Below are 19000 nucleotides of genomic sequence, written 5' to 3'. Positions count from 1 at the left end.
TGTATGATGTGACAGAACTAATTTGGTGCCCAATTCATTTAGAACATTTAGAACAGGAAGTAATTGGCATTTTGTTTTGGAATCTGAAATCCCACCTTGGGCATGAAGAGAAAAACAGCCTTTGCTCCCATTGTATGTGGGGTCGTGCAGTTTCTGTCCTTCCCTTCACCTATCCACACCTGACTGCTCCTTCTGCAGGACCTGAGTTCTCATGCCTATGCTTAAACCATCAACTTTCAAGTTTTAATGAGAAGATACAGAGAAATTTTGGTTTAAAATCAGATTTTAAAAAGTCATAATTTTTTTCCAAAATAAAAACCTTACTTTAATTAAATGACACAAATTGCTAAATGGAATTATTTGATCACTACATACACAATTCTTTTACATTTTGCTTGATTAGGATGTTTCTGCAAAACTTTTGTGATTTTTTTGTTTTTTCCTAAGCCAGAATCTTTAAATATTTTTCTGCCCACCTTAACACACACCAACAAAACAGAACTTCTTCATTTATGTGACTCAGCTTTAAAGGGGAAAATATTGCAGTTTTCAGTTGTTTTAGGTGTGTATTTGGGGATTGTGTAATTTTGTGGTTTATATATGTAAAATGTTGTGAAGCCAAAAAATGAACAGCACATTTATATATAATAAAATTTATGTTGTTTGATAATCCACACTAAGAACAATTTGTTTAAGGTATTAGGTATGTACAATTGCTAACAGAATTGAAATGAGTGAAGTTCAGACCTCAAATTCAAAGGCAAGGCAGTTCAGCTTTTTCTTTGGTGGGGTTTGTTTTGTGGCTGGAAGATCACAACTTATCCAGTTTGAGAGTGACGTTGCATTGAGGTTATAACCTGTGCTGGACTGTGATACACTTGCATTTACATTGTTAACCAGTGATGAAATAATTCTTCCTGAGTTCTCTCCTGAGTAAGAGACTGACTATACAAGAGTGTTGGGCCATGCCACTATAATTTAATGGCCTTATTTTTAAATGCATTTTTTAGGCATATATGCACTGACAGATTTGACTTTTCCTTATAACAGGAGCTTTTGGGAAAGCCAGAACCATCTACTGAGTCCATCCACCTTTGCCTGTATCACCCCCTTGTTGACCTGGTGGTGGGGGTGTGGAGCTATTGAGGCACAGTTCCTCAGAACATCAACAAATGTGTGTTCAGTAGAAACAAATGTGATTTACAACCAATATTTATGCATTCTTTGCAGACAAGCAACCCTGTTGAATGTTGTGGTAAGATGTGATAAGCTTCTGTCCCCTTTTATCACATGTGTGTTGCTCTCCCCCTTTCCCAGGTGATGACATTTCCTTAGGAGATGTGGATGATCTTTTGAAGCGCCCTCCGTCCCACACGGGCAGACGCCCCAGTTCTGTCGACACGGTCGCGACAGAGCCCTGGCTGCGACCAGGAACTTCCGACACGCTCCAGAGACTGATGGCTGAACAGTCACATCCAGCAAAGCTGCCGCCGGAGAACACGCTCCCCCTCGGTTGGCAGGGCCTCTCCACCGCGCACGGCTGACTCCGGCCTGTGGGAACCAGCTGTGCCTTGCGGCCAACGAGGGACCATCCAGCACTACCGCACTTTCCAGGGTCTCCTGGAGGGAGAGTTCTCTTCCATGTACATAGTGTGGAGTTGTGCGTCTGTGTAATTTAAAATAGCAATAATAAAGATTCAGACACTGCAGTGTAATGGAGAATGTAGCATAGGGATGTTTTCTATTCCATGACGTGGGAAGTGGGGGAATAGCTTGTCAGCTTTTGCACTTTTTATACAACTTGGTTTCAGCCTCAGAGCTGGACTTACCACAAATACAGTGTGGGGCGTGTGTGAATTTAGTATGAAATCAAAGTTATTTTTTAGCTTTATAGTCAAACTCCAAAACTGTCTGGAATTAGAGTAACCCAAGAGCAGAGGGGCATTAGGTTTTTACCAAAAGAGTGAGTAACTTGGAGAAGGACCCTTGCTTTTCATACCTTGTGCATGGAAGGGCAGAGAACATTTCAATGAAAAAAAATTATTATTAGCAATGTGTCGTATGTTCCCTAACTTATGTGCTGAAAAGACAGAAATTGTTGCAAATATTTATGTTTCTGATTGAATGAAGAGTTAAAATAAAGTATTTTGTTACTAAAATTATTTTTGTTACAAAAAAATGTGAAAGCAGACTTCAATTTTCTTAATTTATCATTTGATGCAGCTTACATTTACTTATGAACAAACTGGAATGTTAAGGCAACACATGGAAAATTTGTTGATTAAAAGCACAAAGCTTTAAAAGGACATGTAGAGCTGGAAGTAATGTTTCAGTTCACTGAACTCCTAAAATCTTAAGGTGAAATAAGGATAAGGCTGCAACTTTCCTCTTGGTTAGGAAATTCCCACCCAGATGCCACAGCTTAACCAGTGGGGGGAGTGGGGGTAGGAGAACCACTGATGAAAACAAGTGGTTTTATGAATTTGTAAAAATATCTTCATTTTTACTGAAATGCCACTTTAAAGCTTTTGTAAACCTCCTTGAAGGCCACAGCAGTTCCATGATGACAGCAGGCAGTTCTTGCTGAGAGAGATGTCCTTCAACCTTGTGTTGTGTTTAGCTTCTTCATGCGTGTAGCATGTGCTTTCCCAGGAAGGATTTATCAGATCTGGCTAATTCTTACCCTGAATCTCTGGCCCAGCAGTGAGAAGGCTCATGATGTTCAGCAGTGTGGTTGTGAGAGAAATGGCCAGTCATGCAGGGGCTTTACTATAATCCAGCACCTGGGCTGCAGCACAGGACAGGCCACACAGCTGCTGCATTCTCGACTTCCCAGAGGCAGGAAGCACAAAGGAATTTCAAGCAGCTGAGGTGAAAATGTTCTATAATACATTTACTTACCCCCCACCCCAGCACCTCTCATGATGAAGCCCATCATTTTATACTTCTCTTGGGCACGTGCCAGCCTTGCCCTTGTTTTTGATGCCTGATGGCTCTTTTCAGGTGCTTCACAATTTGAACTTTGCAATACGTTAACTGTACTAACTCCAGGTTACATATGGAACTTGTCTTCTTCCTCATCTAGGTGCCTATGTAGTTTAATTATTCCTTATTCCCTTAGCTTTAATTGAAGTTTTATCCTCCACAGAAGCATAAAGTCAATGTTACCCTATGAAACCACCCTCATGTCACTGCAGGAAGTTTTGTAAATGCCAGGCCAGCATTCCTTGCCTCCAGTTCAAGCCAAGACACAGCCTAGCCCCTCTTGAAGGTGTTTCCTTCACTGCTGCTGTGGCCTGAAACCAGTGAAACTGCTCAGCAGCCTTCAGCACCATGAATTACACTCTTTCTCACATCTATCCCTCCCTTGGGCACCCAGGCTGCTACTCAGGATACTGTGGGTCCTTCAGCTTTCTCTGCATCTCCAAAGCTCAGCTGTTAAAGGCCCTTCTGCCTTCTTAAATTTTTTAAACTTTTTATCATGACAGCCTTACCTGCAAAATAAATGGACCTGCACAGCGGTTTAACATTTAAACAACGCACAACTGCCAAAGTAAAATATAGCCCAAGAGAAAGTGTACAATTACAATCAATTAAAATAACCTCAAATCTCCCCCTTCTGACATTGGTAAATGCAATTTGGTGAATCACAAGTCATGGCAGTTAATTCCTGCCTCCGGCTTTTCCAGAGCTTTTTCATCAAACTGCTTACGTTTTTGGAACCTGCAGTGAAGGGCAACTGGAGATTCATTCCTCTGCAAGAGAGGGGAGGCTCCCTCACACACCTCAGGCTTCAGATTGCTCTCCTGTGCTATTCAGAAGTTCTGTGGGAGCACACTGGAGAACAATCCACTTCCACTTTTACTCATCAAATCAGAGATGCTGACAAAGCTGAGCTGGCTGATGTGTTCCAAGTCAGCAGTCAGCAGAACTCCCAGCCTTTGCCTCCCAACCACCCTTTCTCCCTTGTCAGTTTGGTGTTTATATTTTAATCCCCAGAAAGCAATGCCCAGTATTTGAGTTTCTATCTGGGCAGCACTAGAGGGTTCATTTGACCAGTTCATGCACAAACACTTCTATTCTCGTCCTCCCTGCCCTTTGTTTTTTTTTTTTTTTAATTTACCCTTCTTTTTCCCACTGTATTTGTGAAAGTGAGAAGACACATCACAGTCAACCAAAGGTCACCCACCTTTCTGCCCCCAGGAGGCTGGGGTTTGCCCTTTTGAAACAGAAGCATGAGAGGCAAAGCAAACTAAAACAAGTAGCTGTGGATTAGACCGGTTTTGATTGCACTGATGAAAGAGTTCAAAAACTTTATTGACCTATAACCTGATTAGAATATGCCAGATGAGAACCAAATATTGTACAGAAAGTTGTACAGAATTTTTTTTTACATAGAAAACTTTACATATCTGTACCATATACATTTTGTCCATCTGAAAAAAATTTCTACATCCATTGTAATACAGAATGCTTGACAATCTCATCTGTTAACCATCAGAGCACAATTCACAGTATGAATACATTTCCAATAAATTTAACCATCCCCAAACCATGCCAGATTTGTTACTTGAATATATTCAACATTAAATTCTGTACATAAGAGTGAAATCTACATCAAACAAAAAACATCTGACAGCAGACACAACCTAGACTTGTTTGCAGTGATTCAAGTTCCAGTCCTTGAAGGATCATCATTTCAATGGCTCGTTTTAATATTTAAAAGCCCTAAAACAAGTATATTACAGGTAGTTATGTCAGTCGTGATATTTCTACCGCTGTTCTTGACAAAAGTCGGCAACACTAACTTCTGGGCTACAATGAAACAAAGCAAAACAAAACAACAAAAAAAGAGGAAGAAAACTCACAACCCCAAAAAAAATAAACCCAAACTTCTAGTGCATTTGGTAAACGAGTAAGAGTTATGGGCTTTCAGCAAATCAATATTACAGAAATAAAACAATTCCGGAAGAACTGTATAGTGTTAAAGAGTTTATATTACAGACCTGCATCTCTGTACATTTTCACAGAAGGATGATTACCAATGTCTCAGACAGCCTGAGTGTGCAAAAATCTTAGAATAAGAATATCAGACATAGTTGCTAAATATCTTTTACCATGAACAATAATCTCAATTTTCTTTTCACTATAAACATTTTATCCTTCAAAATACAGCTCTCCTGAGTTGTACTTCTCGCAGAAGCTCAAACCTTTACATATATATGTTTCTTTGGGTACATTTTACCTTCACACCCGCCATAAACATCTGTTGCTATACTGCTGTCTAGGACAGTAAAGGATACTGCAGCCCATGCTGACAAGGGGACTGTGCTAAAAACTGGCTTTGTGCTCAGCACGAGCCAGGGAAGAGAAACCGATAGAGATAATCCGTCAGGAAATAAAGGGACTGGAGTGTTGCAAGCCTTAATTACAGTTGTAAGCGTCTGTACCGTTAACCCTTGGATACATGTTGCCACACAAAGAAATCATTTTTATGGATATCCAGACAGAATGGCTCAGCTACCTGGTCCTTGTATTTAGCTGAGGAATATAAACTTTTAAACAGTGTCACTATCTGCTACTGCTTGCTTATTCCAGACTCTTGTTCTGGTGGTTGGGATATTTGGAAAACCACACCAATCCGCAGGAAAAACCTCCGTAAAACAGCTCGAAGCTCAGGAATAAGGTCAAACTGCATGATTTCACACAACAGAGGATAGTAGAACGATGCATGGGCTTTGAACTGCAGAGAAAACAAACAGAAGAAATTACTCTATTATACATCAATACACCTCGGAAGGCACATTGCAAGATATGAATTTTAAATACTTCTCCAATTCACGGTGAGAAACCCACAATGTGACTAACAGAAACGTCTTTATAACTGAAGTTAGCAGTGCTACAATAAGGCTATGACAGCTGTGACATACTCTGACAGATGCTCACTAGCTACACACAGCTCCTTACTAATGCTTATTCTCCAAAAGGAAATATTTTTCTATTACCAGTTTTTTACTGTAGTTGGTCCCTTTCACTTAAATATTTCAGCCAGGTTTTGTTAAAAACAGAGAGAGATCTAAATATGGATTTATTTATTGCAGAATTGCTTTGGAGAAGGTCAAGGTGAGGTACATGTAGCACTGGAGTCAGAAACAGAGGTTAATTCTTTGAATCACTAATCCTATTCTTCAGCAGGAGAGGGGTAAAAGCAACTTAACACACAGTTCTAAAGGATTCCAACATCTTTCAACTTCTCTCAGACACGTTTTATTTTATCACTCACTGCACCTTCACGCTGAATTATTACTGTCAGTATCTGTCAAATGCAGTTTGAATGTACATTCCCTCAACAAAGGAGTGTCTACAGAGCAGCAGGAGCTTTTAAAGTCAAGTCTATAACTGTGTGTGAAGAACTGGCCTAGAACTACGTCTTACCTGTAAATGTTATCTGAAACACCATTCCAAACAGTTACTTACCCTTTCATCACTTATCTTCAGCACTTTAGTCAAAAATAAGAGTAAAAGATTAGTCCAGGCTTCCCGATGACTTTCTGATGTAAGAGTCAGGAAATAACTCAGAGCCTCACTGCAGACACTAGAGAGAACACAAACAAAAATTAGTAACTCATATTTCATTCAAAGCTCTACTGCAGAGAAGGAGCTCTGGCTTTGTAACTCATGGCAGTAGAACTCTGGTGTAGAACAGCATTTTTTTTATGAAAGCTACTCTAAGCCTGATTAGTTACAGAAGGCAGTGATCTTGTTCAACTTAAACCCAAAGTCCTCGTAATTCAGCAAAAAATAAGCTGATAAAATGTTATTATGCTGTTTGTGCATGTATTTGAAGTGCATCAAGTGTTCTCTGAGAGGTATTAAAATCCACATGACAAATGCTATGTAGACTTTAAGAATATATGTCACGCTGATGTAACCAGGTAGTTTTCAGCTCTGCTTCCTGGTCTGTGAACCTTAAAGTCTTTGCCTTAAGTGTTACTGTCATAGTTTTAAGCCCTCTCTTATTCCAACACTTGCTTGAAAAACTCTGTAAACAAAAACCATTCAGGTGAATCTTAGTATTCAAAGTAATGAATAAGCAAAAAGCCAAAAGCCTCTCTATGTGCAACACAAAGCTGCTCAACCCCAGCGTCTATTTCTGCAGATGAGAAGTGTCAATTCCCTAAAATACCTGAGGTTACTGAAACAAAAAATCCCAGCGTTTAGGTGACAGTTGCCTTCCTTTTTAAAGAGGAGCTCTAACAAGCCCCCACCTACCCACATGATACAAAAAAAGGTGACAAACCCTTTGTTCTCTCCAGCAAAACGTGTAATGAGAACAAAAAGCAGAGACAGCATCAGTAGCTGGAGGCACAGCACCCTCCACAGCACATGAAAACTCTTAGTGTTAGCTGTGACCACCACCGCGCACGTTAGCTCTAGGAAATTTACCTCAAACAGAGAAGGTGTATCCTTTTAAATAAAAAAACTCCTTTAACATCAGAAACAACATCAACAGGTTCAGCTACATGGACCTTACTTTAATAGTCTATGCTGGACTTCCTCCCACGCACTGGTACGGCTTTCGTCCATGTACATACGGAACAGAATGCGCAACCCACAGGCCAGGCTGCTCGTCTCCTGCTTCAGCAGGTTAGGCTTTGATTTGCCTTTGAAACCTAGAGAAATTCCAAGCATCCATTTAGATTTTTGGTTCAGCTGACATTCTCCCTAACAGTCCCCCACTTCTAAGCATTTTCTGCATGTAGACAGTTAGAAGAATGACCCTGGGTAATTAATTTCTCATGACATTAAGTACAGTGGAGCACTGCTACAAATGAACCTATTTATATACGCCACAATTGTATTTAGCACCCATTTGTACATAAGCTTCCAATGAGCTGTGAAACCTGTGTTTGTGCCTGCAAGCATGCGACTCACACTGGCAGCTGTAACTTCCTTAAATTTTAGGAAACCAGGAAGATATCTGCACCTGCACAGATGAGGTCTCCTTCCCTTAAGAATCCCAAGGTCATAAAGCTAAAGTCTGATACTCAATTTTTACATTCAGCTTCTAAGTAGTTTTGACTTTAAAAGCACAGTAGCACCCTGTCACTAAGTATTTCCCCAAGATGACTGACTCACCTGCTTTCCAGAGAGCAGTTCTCTGTTCATTGTTTGAATTAAACGCTTTAGCAAATCTGTGAGATTCCAACAGACAATCCAGAAGTTTGAAAAGCTGCTGTGATGTCAGAAAACGATACATCCCTTGATCTTGTGTATCCACGTGGACATCAAAGTCTACAGCATCTCTCTATTAAAAAAAAAAAAAAGGAAAAAAGCCAAGGATTTCAAGTAAAAATTCGTAACTGTGTTCAGCAAGCTCTTGTGATAACAACTCAATCCTACCCTGCTGCCCTGGCACAGCAAAAGCAATTTAATGCAAGTTGGAGAAGATCTCAAGTGCATCTAAAAACTGTAAATTAGCAGACACTGTAAGAATTTATGAAACTTTATCCACCAGAGGAAAAGCTGTTAAAAAGAGAGAAACTTATCTGTTCTACTTACTTGTGCTGCTGCTAGATTCTCTGCATCCTCTTTTTTGCTAGTTGCTGGGAAGAACACAATGTTGTCGATCGTCTGAATGAGTTCCAGCTGTACAACGCATTTGATCAAAAGAGCAGCAAATAATTTCTGTTCTGGAAATTCTTTAAAGGAAAGAAAAAGAAAACGACTTGTTAACTAGGGAACTGCAATACTTTTTTCTTTTTTTTGAGCTATTTTGATGGTAAGTTGAAGAACAGTTTGACTTTAAGTATATTCATACAACAAACCTGGAATCCACCAGTCTTGAACCACTAAAACCAGAACTTATGATCATGTTAACAATTGGCACATCTTAAAAAAATATTTCCTGAAGTCATCTGTGATATATTGGACAAATATTCAATGTTATCTAAAAATCACCAAAATGAGTGACTTGGATCTTAGTATCAGTGCAATAGCAAGAATCTGAGGCTGTCACAGGCAGGAGGTTTAGGACAGTACTGGTACCATTGTTTGCTTGCACTTGTGGGAAGTACTAATAGCACCACAGTCATGAGCATTTAAGCACTAACATGTAACTTTGCATAAGTTATCTTAAGGGTTTCATATATTCTCTTCAAATCATAGACAGGATTTTATAGCTACATTCTACAGCTGTATTTTCAACTACAGCTTCTGTTGCATTTTGCACTGAAAAATCTTTGCTCCTAAGACAAAAAAAATTATTACTCATTTACATAGCATTGTAAGGAGAACACTATTTTTAATATTTTGCCTTTGGTAAAAAGCCTGCAAGTTAGCAGCTGGACTCTTGATTTTTAAAACATAGGTCAAAAGTGTGGACCCACAGGAATCCAACAGAGTTCTGAAACACTATAGGATGACAAAAATGCAAACAAGGATTTTCTTCTCATCATGTTTCTACAGATATCAAACATCTGCTAAATACTACTCTTAGAAGAGATAAAATGCCAAGTCACTACAAAACACGCACTTGGTGTTGGCCTGGTTTTACTTGTTTCTTCACCTACTGTGGCCCCTGTGCTGGGCTGATATGGGCGTCCATCTGAAGGTCTAGGCTGAATGGAATCATGAATATCTACTGACTTCTGTGAGATTGTATCCTGAAAACAAAGCCAAAAAAAAAAAAGAAATTAACTTACAAAAAACTTTGGCAAGCAATTGTCAATAGTGCCATGCTCTTCACAGCTTAAGATATTTGCTGTTTCAACACTGCACTTTTGTTCACTTTAGTCTTATTTGATATTATCATTCATGAAAGATGCATGAAAAAGATGACCTAATAAGAAAGATTTGAAAATTTAACAAGCAACAAATATTTAATTACACAGAAAAGTTAATGTACTTTGCAGATAGGTTTTTGTATTCCACTCAATCATTTAGTGTGTCAGCCAACAGTTTGGCTTTTACCAGGTGACGTGTACAAGGTTTGCTGCAAGGTTGCCCCTATGAGGTTGCGAGCTATGCTGGTGATGGTACATGCCATTGGCAGGGTCTCCCATGCCAGACAGGTCAAAACTGTAGGGTCAGATATATGTCCGAGGGCAGGATAGGCTCACTAGCCTTCTGGCAATCATCCTAGGAGAAGGACAATTCTAATTTCTAAATCCGGGCAGATGGGGCTCGCTTAGCCCTGTAAGGCCATCCATCTAAGAGAAGGTCACTCTAATCAAACCTACGTCCTGAGGATCTCACTCCCACTGTCCAAGCTCACTTGGCCCTGGCAGATGAACCTTGGGATTAAAGGGTGGGCCCAGTTCATCACACACTGCATCTCACCTAAAAAATCCACTGCACAGGCTCTGAGGAGCCTGTTCTACAGTGAAAAAACCCCTCAAGACCTTCTGTGAGAAACTGTTTTCCTTTATAACTGGTGAAAAATGTGAACGCACAGCTCTTAAATGACAAGTCCAAGCAATATGAAGTATCATGAGACTTTCATCTTTACTTGTCTTTACTCCCTTGAGTGTTCTGAACCATAAGCTCCTAACACGTCTGTGGATGATACAGGAATTTACCACAGTGAAATGATGGAGGAGAATACATTTAGAATCATAGAATCACAAAAATACTCTAATTTAAAATTCTTTTGCCAGAGAGCTGCTTCAGCAGACTTCTGCAACGTGTTCTAATTCTCCCTGTTACTGTGTTACCTTGTGAACTAGAACTCAGTGACTTTAGAAGAGAAACTGTTGAAGTTTTGTTTTATTTTTTAATAAATATCTTCCTTCTTGACAAGTTGAACATAAAGTATTAAAGTTAATACCTATTGTTTTCATTTCAGAAAGCATTCATTGAAAGAGGGAAATGTAATTAATAACAAAATATGCTATCATTAACTGCAAAGCACATATCTATACACAGACATATATGGTGACCAGTGACAGGACTCAAGGGAATGGCCTGATGTTGTGTCAGAGGAGGCTTAGGTTGAATATTAAAAAAAGGTTCTTCACCCAGAGGGTGGTTGGGCACTGGAACAGGCTGCCCAGTGGAGTGGTCACAGCACCAAGCCTGACAAGAGTTCAAGAAGCATTTAGATGATACTCTCAGGCATGTGGTACGACTCTTGGGGATGGTCCTGTGCAGGGACAGGAGTTGGACTTGATGACCATTGTTGGTCCCTTCCAACTGTGATATATATCTATATCTATATATCTATATCTATATATCTATAAAATAATGTCCCACTCAATAACCCAGCATTTCTATTGGCACTTGTTCCGTAAGTGCCACTGAAGACTACACATTAATACCCTTGATTGTGCTGTTAGCAAGACTTAAATCTACATATATAGCTCCTATAAAGAATGTATCGACTTCTCATACCAGTATAAACCAAGGATTTCATCACTACTAAGTAAAAATATATATTTTAATAAGTATCATGTCTATACATAGCAAAACACTCCATCATATTTGAACTACCTAAAGAAAAATGAGACGAAATTATCTAAAGCCTGCAAAAAATCTATCCTAACAAAAAGATCCAAAGTATTTCTCCTTTAATACTATTTATTCTATAAGTTCTGTTAATGTTGAAGTTGCAAAGTGTTTTTTACACTGAAGATGAAAAAAATTTTTGAAAACATTCATGTTAAAGCTATTTCAAAGAGAAAAGATCCTTCAATTTACTCAAGACTAAGACATTTAATATATCTGCCATATGTGCATGCTATCATTGACATAAATGGTTCAAAAATGTAGCCAATGTTTAGATCAAACATTTTACATATCAAACCACTATAAATGAGTCATACATAAAATAGCACGAATGTACAATACCTATACAATGAGAACTGGCCATCACAAACATTTACACTCCGTTTCAATTAAATTATGGTAACACTCCATAAAGACAAATGGAGGGAGTCGGACTTTCTTGGTAGAGCTCATTTGGGACCATTATCCTTGAACAACTGTTATCAAATGCTTCATTAATCTATGAAGAACTTTATGCAGCAATCTTGTGGGAATTTCAAAAGACAAACTAATTCTCATCAGTAGTAAAGTAGCTACAGGGCTGTCAACCTGTAGGTAAATCCAAATTATACCTCAGTTTATTCAACCAGTGCTAAGCAATCTCATGGTTATATAGATTTTCTATTTTAAACACTGACATTTAAGTTCTTATTACCAGAGAAAATCTGAAGGAAAAAAAAAAAGAAGTCAATCTGTCATTCTATCCTCCTTTACCATTTTCTCATCTTGCCAATGTATCAAAATGAAAGAAAAAACATGACCCAAAACAGGAAACAACTCAAAGCCTAAATACAGTATTAGAGAAACTATGAGACACAGAACATGACCTAAAACAAACACAAGTAGCTACCTAAAGCCAACTTCTGGAAGCTATGTCTACTGCAAACAAATATGTAATTCTTTATCAATTAATTTCTTGTTATTTTAAAGCACTAAATAGAACTCTAGCTGGAAAAAAAGTTTTCAAGTAAATCATAATTGAAAAATGTATATTTTGAACTTATTCTTCATCACAACACAATGATACCCAGCTCTTGCAATCTTAAAGTATTTATTTCAGCAGCTTACCAGTTTTTCTTTTGCATCAGAGGGAGAGCCAGAGCCAAACTCCCCTGCAACGGGTCGCCAAGTCAGCAGCCTTTAAAACACAAAATCAATACCAAATTTACTAAGTTTGAAGTACAAATCAGAACCAACACTCTAAAAAGTCCACTTCAACATGGTGGGGCTTTTGTTTCTATTAATTTAATTAATGGAAGCTAAACATTAAAAGAGTATGATATAGATACTTCCATAAATTAATAAACTAATTTCAGTTCTAAGTACACACATTTTTCTTTCACACAAATTGAAAAATATAAGTATCGTGGTTTTTGAACTTCATTGTTTCTGCCAGATACTTTGGACAGACAACTGGATTATGCAGAGGTGAAGTAATTTTTCTCAGAAATAGTGGATTTGGTTTAAGGCAGTGTTCTAGTGCCATTAGTGGGTTCTGTTCTCCCACACTGCCTTAAGCTTCACCTAGAATAAGGAATTAATCTACCCCAGAACAAGTCTGCATGAATATCTGGAAATGTTTTGCATCCTCTCCGTGGGGTATGTCCCAGCACTGTGTTTCCATTTTCACTTAGGATTCATTGCTGTTACATGGTATCAAGTCACTGACAATACTGATCATTCTCTGCTGATTTCCTATAGATGTTGCTGTCTTGAAAATCTTCACCTTAAGCACTAAAAAATTTCTACATTGATTGTAACCTATTGAGGCTGTCTGTGCTTGCCAAGAATTGAGGGAAACTGGATTAAACAACTTAAGTGGTCCCATTATCTCTTTTTCTTCAAATCTATCACTACAAAGTAAAATTAAAGTTATTTGTCATCATTAAGATCTCAAACTATTTAGTTTCAGTCTGTGTGAGGCAACGCATGATGGAAGAGTCTTTTCTCACTGTGTTAAGGTTCCTAAATTAATGTATCACTGATCTCCAGACAACTGAAGATCAGATAACTAGAAAGACAAACTGGAGATAAGGAAATATAAAATCTTGAGGCATGTAATGAGACAACAAATAAAGCAGAACAGAGAACTGAACTGATTCTTGAAAGTTACAAGGACACAAATTGAGGTCTTGGAATAATGAGCCGTTATGAGCCAGTAGAGGCCAGACCATCATAACCTGTGCAAGGAATCAATTCTAACTCTTGAATTTCTTGAGGACAAGAGGGCATTCAGGATGGCTGTCTCAGCACCAGCAAGCCAAGACATGCTCTCATGAAGCTTCAGAAAATTTTCATCAACAAAATTTAGAAACAGAACTTAAACAAAAATAAAAATAAAAAAACCCATTAAAATAAGTTAACAAACTATGGGCTGGATGAGCAAACAGTGAGGTGGATCAAAAACTGGCTGAACAGCCTAGAAGCTAAGAGGATGGTGACAAGGGGCATAAAATCTAGTTGGAGTCCAGTGGTACATCCCAGGGAGCAATACCGGGTCCAGTTCCGTTCAACATCTTAATGAATGATCTGGGTGATGGGGCAGAGCGGACTTCAGCAAGTTTGCTGAAGAAACGAAAGTAGGAGGAGTGGTTGATATACCAGAGGGTCATGATGCATCCAGATGGATCTGAACAGGCTGGAGAAACGGGCTGATGGGAACCTTGTGCAGTTCAACAGGGGTGAAGTGCAAAGTTCTTCATTTGGGAAGGAACAACCCCATGCACCAGGACATGCTGGGAGCTGCCCAAATGGAAAGCAGCATAACAGAGAAAGCCGTGGAGATCCCAGTGGACATCAGGTTGGACATGAGTCAGCAGTGTGCCCTTGCTGCAAAGAAAGAAAATGGTATCCTGGGCTACATGAGGAGAGGGAGGGGATCCTGCCCCTCTGCTCAGCACTGTGTCCAGTCCTGGGCTCCCAGTATAAGAGACATGGACCTACTGGGGAGGGTCCAGAAAAAGGCCACAGAGGTGGTGAAGGGACTGGAGCATGTCTCCTATGAGGAAAAGTTGAGAGGGCTGGGACTGTCCAGGCTGGCAAAGAGAAGGCTCGGGGCATCTCATCAACATATATAAATATCTGAAAGGACAGAGCAAAGAGGACAGAGCCAGGCTTTTTCCAGTGATTTGCAGTGCCAAGACCAGAGGCAATGGTACAAACTGAAACACAGAAGGTTCCGTATGAACATCAGGGAACACTTTTCCACTGTGACTGTGACCAAGCACTGGCACAGGTTGCCAAAAACAGCTGTGGGGTTTCACTTCTTGGAGATATCCAAAAGCCAGAATACGATCCCGGGAAAACTGCTCTGGGTGGCCATGCCTTAACATAGGGGTTGGATCAGACAACCTTCAGAGCCCCTTCCAACTTTAGCCATTCTGTGTCATTCTGTATTAGTACCTTCAGCTATCAACACCTCAATGATTCTGTAGAAGCTTGGCAGCAGTACAGTTTGTGGTTTTCTAGTGAGTGATCCTTGCTGGAATTGGTAGCTGAGCAAATATTCCAGTACCACATTTTCAAAACAAGGAAATAATATGTTCATCTCTCTTTGCAAGAAAGTAACTTGCCAAGAATCAGCAGAGGTTGATACTGATACTGCAACTAAGAACTCCTGCAGCCAATGTTGCAGCTCTTAAATTGAATAAGTTAGTTACACAATACTTGGGAGATGTTTCATATGAATGCTAATAAAGAACATATGTTACCCTATCTGGTCACAGTTATAAGAACCTCTGCCAGAAGATACTTTACACTCCAGAGATTTGTAGCATCTGACTATTTCAAGACAATTAGCAATTAAAGCACTTGCCCAGAAAGTTTTCATATATACCACTGCGAGAATTGTCCTCTTGAATTCAACATTAACTATTGTGTTACTTCTGCACATGGGTAAACAAAGGTAAAAGCATCATTTCCCTAAGTACTGAGGCAGCCTTCACAAAAAACTGGGTATTAAAACTGCATTGTCAAAAAAAAAAGTAATAAAAAATTAAGGCTGGGAGGGCAGGAAAAGCTCCGTTGCAAAAATAAAAGGAAAAGCTTTGTTGCAAAAATAAGGCTAATAGAGGGACTAAGAAATACAAATATGGGATTTCAGCCAAACCAGGAGTCACAGAAAAAGAACTAGATCCCAAAAAAAGAGAGGAAAAAAAAAGAAGTATCCTCCTAGGACTCAGAAAGAGAAGGAAAAAAAGATGAGTACAAAGTCTCCATTAAAATTACAAATACCTGCATATTGTTTGGCTTTAATTAAATATGGTCAAAGTGAAAAGACACTTTTGAGCAGTTTTTTGTCACTCAACAATTGCTGGTGTACTTTCAGCACAGAAAAGGAGATGAATTACATATGCTCAAGGGATTACTCTCATATAAAATAAGTAAGATTTACTCTACCCTGCAAAAGCTGAGAACCTCCAAGAAATTAAAGAAGGAATAATATAACGAAGTTCTCAAAAGAAGGCACAGAAAGATGAAAAAAGGAGATGAGAAGACTGGAAATCTATGGAAGGAATCAGATATTCTCCCAGGAAAAATAACCTATTTGAAAAGCAGAAGAGCCATAATCAAAGGGAATAATGCACATATTTCAAATCAGATATAACTAAAGGCAAGAAGAGTATTTTGAATGTGTCTAAATATTAAGATATCCAAAATGCTGCTGCAGAAAGGTTTCTAATATTCAACTATAAGAACACCCAGAAAAATAAGTTTTGATTGTGTGCTGAAATCAAAGCAAATATTCTGCTAGTGACTATTTACTTAAAAATCTTTTCAAGTATGGGACACAGTAATTTAGGGCTAATTCAACTGGACTTTTACATCCAGAGATTTGGTTTCAAATTTTATCTCTGGTAGTTACCAAAATGGAGAAAAAATATCTTGCTAGCTCCCGAGTGTTTCAGCTTTATTTCAGTATTATTTTTGGATGGAATTAATTCATACCTACTCACATAAAAAAAAGTAGGTGAGGTAGTGACAGATTTTATCTGTTAATGAATGAATCTGTTTTGGATTTTTTCCGTTAATGAAGCTCTCTTTGAGTGCTATCTGATACACAACTCTAAAATTAAGGAAAGACTGACATGCAGAAGGCTCCTTTTGCTTGTTTTCTTCAAGCCTGAACTAGGTCCCAGAAGCAAAGGCCATGAACTAGTTGACAGACACAGAACAAATAATAACTTCAGATATGAAAACAAGTAGTGTTTCATCTCAGTGTTGGTAGCACAGGGGAAAAAAACCCTCAACTTTGGCATAATGCTGGACATGATTTTTTGTTACTCTGCCCTCAGATGCATATGTGTAAGATAATCCTCTGAATGGGGAAGCCTTGTTTCAAGAAGCTTCACATTAGTTATAACATGAAGGGAAAGAGTTACTAATTATGCAAGATCATTTTCATAAAAAGATTAGGATTCACAAACATATGATGGAAGTTAACCATCAACCACAGAGACTTAGATCTGTAAGACTTGAAGTATTTTAGTATTTTGTGGACATAAGACTTGATATGCATGCAGGTAACCGGAGAACTAAGCCTTAGCTGAAACACTGAGGGAACTTTAATTGGAAACCGGAAATGCTACAAGGCACTGTAAAAATTCACAGCCTGGTGGGAAATACACACACGGAGCAGGTCTCCTGCCTCACATATCAAAGGCCTGACGCATGTGCAGATGCCCACTAGGCTGCTCTTGTACTGTTTTTATTTTCTCTTCTTATCTCCCTTCCCCCAAGTCTGTGGGAAAGGAAGCTTTGAAGTTTGACACAGCCTGCAGGTATCTTCCTTCACAGAAAATTCGTCTGTTTCAGCAAGAACAGCCCGAGGGAAAGACAGAATGTTACAGTTCCCACGCTACTTCTCCTAGACTTAAACCTTCCAGGTGCAGAAGGTTTCTTGAGTGAAGAAAATCCTTAAACAGCTCCCCCTTCCTCCTCACCCAAAAATCTTCTGTTTGTCACCCCTGCATCCCCACAGCGGAAAAAGCTTCACATGTAATTACAAACAGCAAAGTCTGCCTATCAATAGCATTATTCTATTACAAAAAAGAAAATAACAAAAAAAATCAGACAGTACTTCTCCAAAAAAAATCCAACATTGTCAAATTGAATCAAATTACATTTTGAGGGTCATCTCAAAAATCCTCATCTCCTATATAGCATTTTAGGTTTTAACAGTTTATCATTTATAATACAAAAGTATACCTAGTACCTAACTTATCATTATGTTCCAAGAAAGTCTGTTTCTCTTTAGTCCACACATAACAGCTTTTTGTTCACCCCATCTATGAGACATCTGAGAATTTGAAATCAGTAAGTAATTTAGTTGAACTATTTTAGAAAATATAAATATTAGCAGTTGTCTTACGCGTGAGGGATTGTAGTTTTGAAAATATCCAGCATGCAAGTGCAAGTTTTATCCCAGATTTCTAGGGTAAACTTTTCACCATTTAGGATGACAACATTCTCCAAACAGTTTGTACCAGATCGCGCCAGTTGTTCATTGTCTGTAAAAGACAAACAGTGTATTTGTTTATTCACATTCAAGACAGTAAAATGTTAACATTGTTTTAACATAATCTGGTACAGTCCTACCTTGCTGCACACACCAGTACAGCTGTGCAAATATATCATCCAAAAGAACATCACTAAGTACTTCTAAATACTGTGTGAATACATCACATATTGCATAAAGTGCATGGTTACAAGTAGTTGTCATCCATTCTGCTTTCTAGGAGTGGAAAAAAAGAAGAGTTACAACTTTAAGGTGACACTTCAGGATACACACATAGATGGATACATGTATTTACCTAATTTGAATTGCTTACTAGTGACATGCAATTTGTTTCTGTATCCCAAAACCCTCAAAACTTGGAGCCCCAACTTTTGCTTTGCTAACTAGTATGTTTTAAAAAACTACAGAAACAGAGTTTCTACAAAACTATAAACAACTGTCTCAGTGTTTTTAACGAGATCAACGATTTAACACCACATCAAAGCTGTGTTTAAGTATTTTCCAGAGAATAAAAACTTGGAAAGTGAGACATGTCCTTCCATAAACAGCTAGACAAGGCTTCCCAAACAATCAACAATTTTGGTCAAACCTCTAATATTAATAATTTACACCTAATTTCCATCTTTAGGTCCATTTCTGTTCAATTCTTTGTCAGAACAGTATCTCGTTCTGGTTTGGCAGGTCAAAAGAGTCCAGTGAAAGCACAGTGCTGTTTGGGGGGATTTTCTGTTTGGTTTTGGGTTGGTTATGGGGGTTTCTTTTCTTCTGTTTTGGTTTTTTTTTCCTTAGGTATCAAAAATTTTTGAACTAGTAGAACTTATTTCTTCTAATTGTGACTTCACTGCTGATTACAAGTCTCGCTTCACTGAGCATGTTGTGTGTTTCAGATTCCACACATCACGTGTAAAAGCTACAGTTCTTATAACACTACAAGTATTT

General features: G+C 38.6%; 2 protein-coding genes across 11 annotated transcripts in view; one reads left to right on the top strand and one right to left on the bottom strand.

The window, feature by feature from the left end:
* The window catches only part of CSPP1 (centrosome and spindle pole associated protein 1), a 64233-nt gene extending 62074 nt beyond the window's left edge, over positions 1-2159 (top strand). For 5 of the 9 annotated variants that reach the window (XM_018079639.2, XM_018079599.2, XM_018079607.2 and 2 more), the window contains one exon: positions 1318-1544. In XM_018079639.2, coding sequence (XP_017935128.2) covers positions 1318-1544 — 227 coding nt within the window. Of the gene's footprint in view, positions 1-1317 lie in introns of all 9 variants that reach the window. The other 4 variants (XM_025895730.1, XM_018079631.2, XM_018079615.2 and 1 more) reach the window with 1 other exon arrangement.
* A 2137-nt stretch (positions 2160-4296) lies between these two features.
* ARFGEF1 (ADP ribosylation factor guanine nucleotide exchange factor 1) overlaps positions 4297-19000 on the bottom strand; it is a 91069-nt gene continuing 76365 nt past the window's right edge. For both annotated transcript variants that reach the window (XM_018079576.2, XM_029959264.1), the window contains 9 exons: positions 18142-18277; positions 17915-18053; positions 12613-12682; positions 9536-9665; positions 8563-8702; positions 8140-8308; positions 7535-7673; positions 6478-6595; positions 4297-5743 (listed from right to left, as the gene is read on the bottom strand). In XM_018079576.2, coding sequence (XP_017935065.1) covers positions 5579-5743; positions 6478-6595; positions 7535-7673; positions 8140-8308; positions 8563-8702; positions 9536-9665; positions 12613-12682; positions 17915-18053; positions 18142-18277 — 1206 coding nt within the window. In that variant the 3' untranslated portion in view covers positions 4297-5578. The remainder of the gene's footprint in view (positions 5744-6477; positions 6596-7534; positions 7674-8139; positions 8309-8562; positions 8703-9535; positions 9666-12612; positions 12683-17914; positions 18054-18141; positions 18278-19000) is intronic.

This window comes from Manacus vitellinus, unplaced genomic scaffold (assembly GCF_001715985.3).
Source record: "Manacus vitellinus isolate BGI_N305 unplaced genomic scaffold, ASM171598v3 scaffold_1_pilon, whole genome shotgun sequence".
Taxonomy (NCBI): Eukaryota; Metazoa; Chordata; class Aves; order Passeriformes; family Pipridae; genus Manacus; species Manacus vitellinus.
The sequence above is the reverse complement of the archived record's forward strand: the minus strand, read 5'-3'. Positions and strand labels throughout refer to the sequence as shown.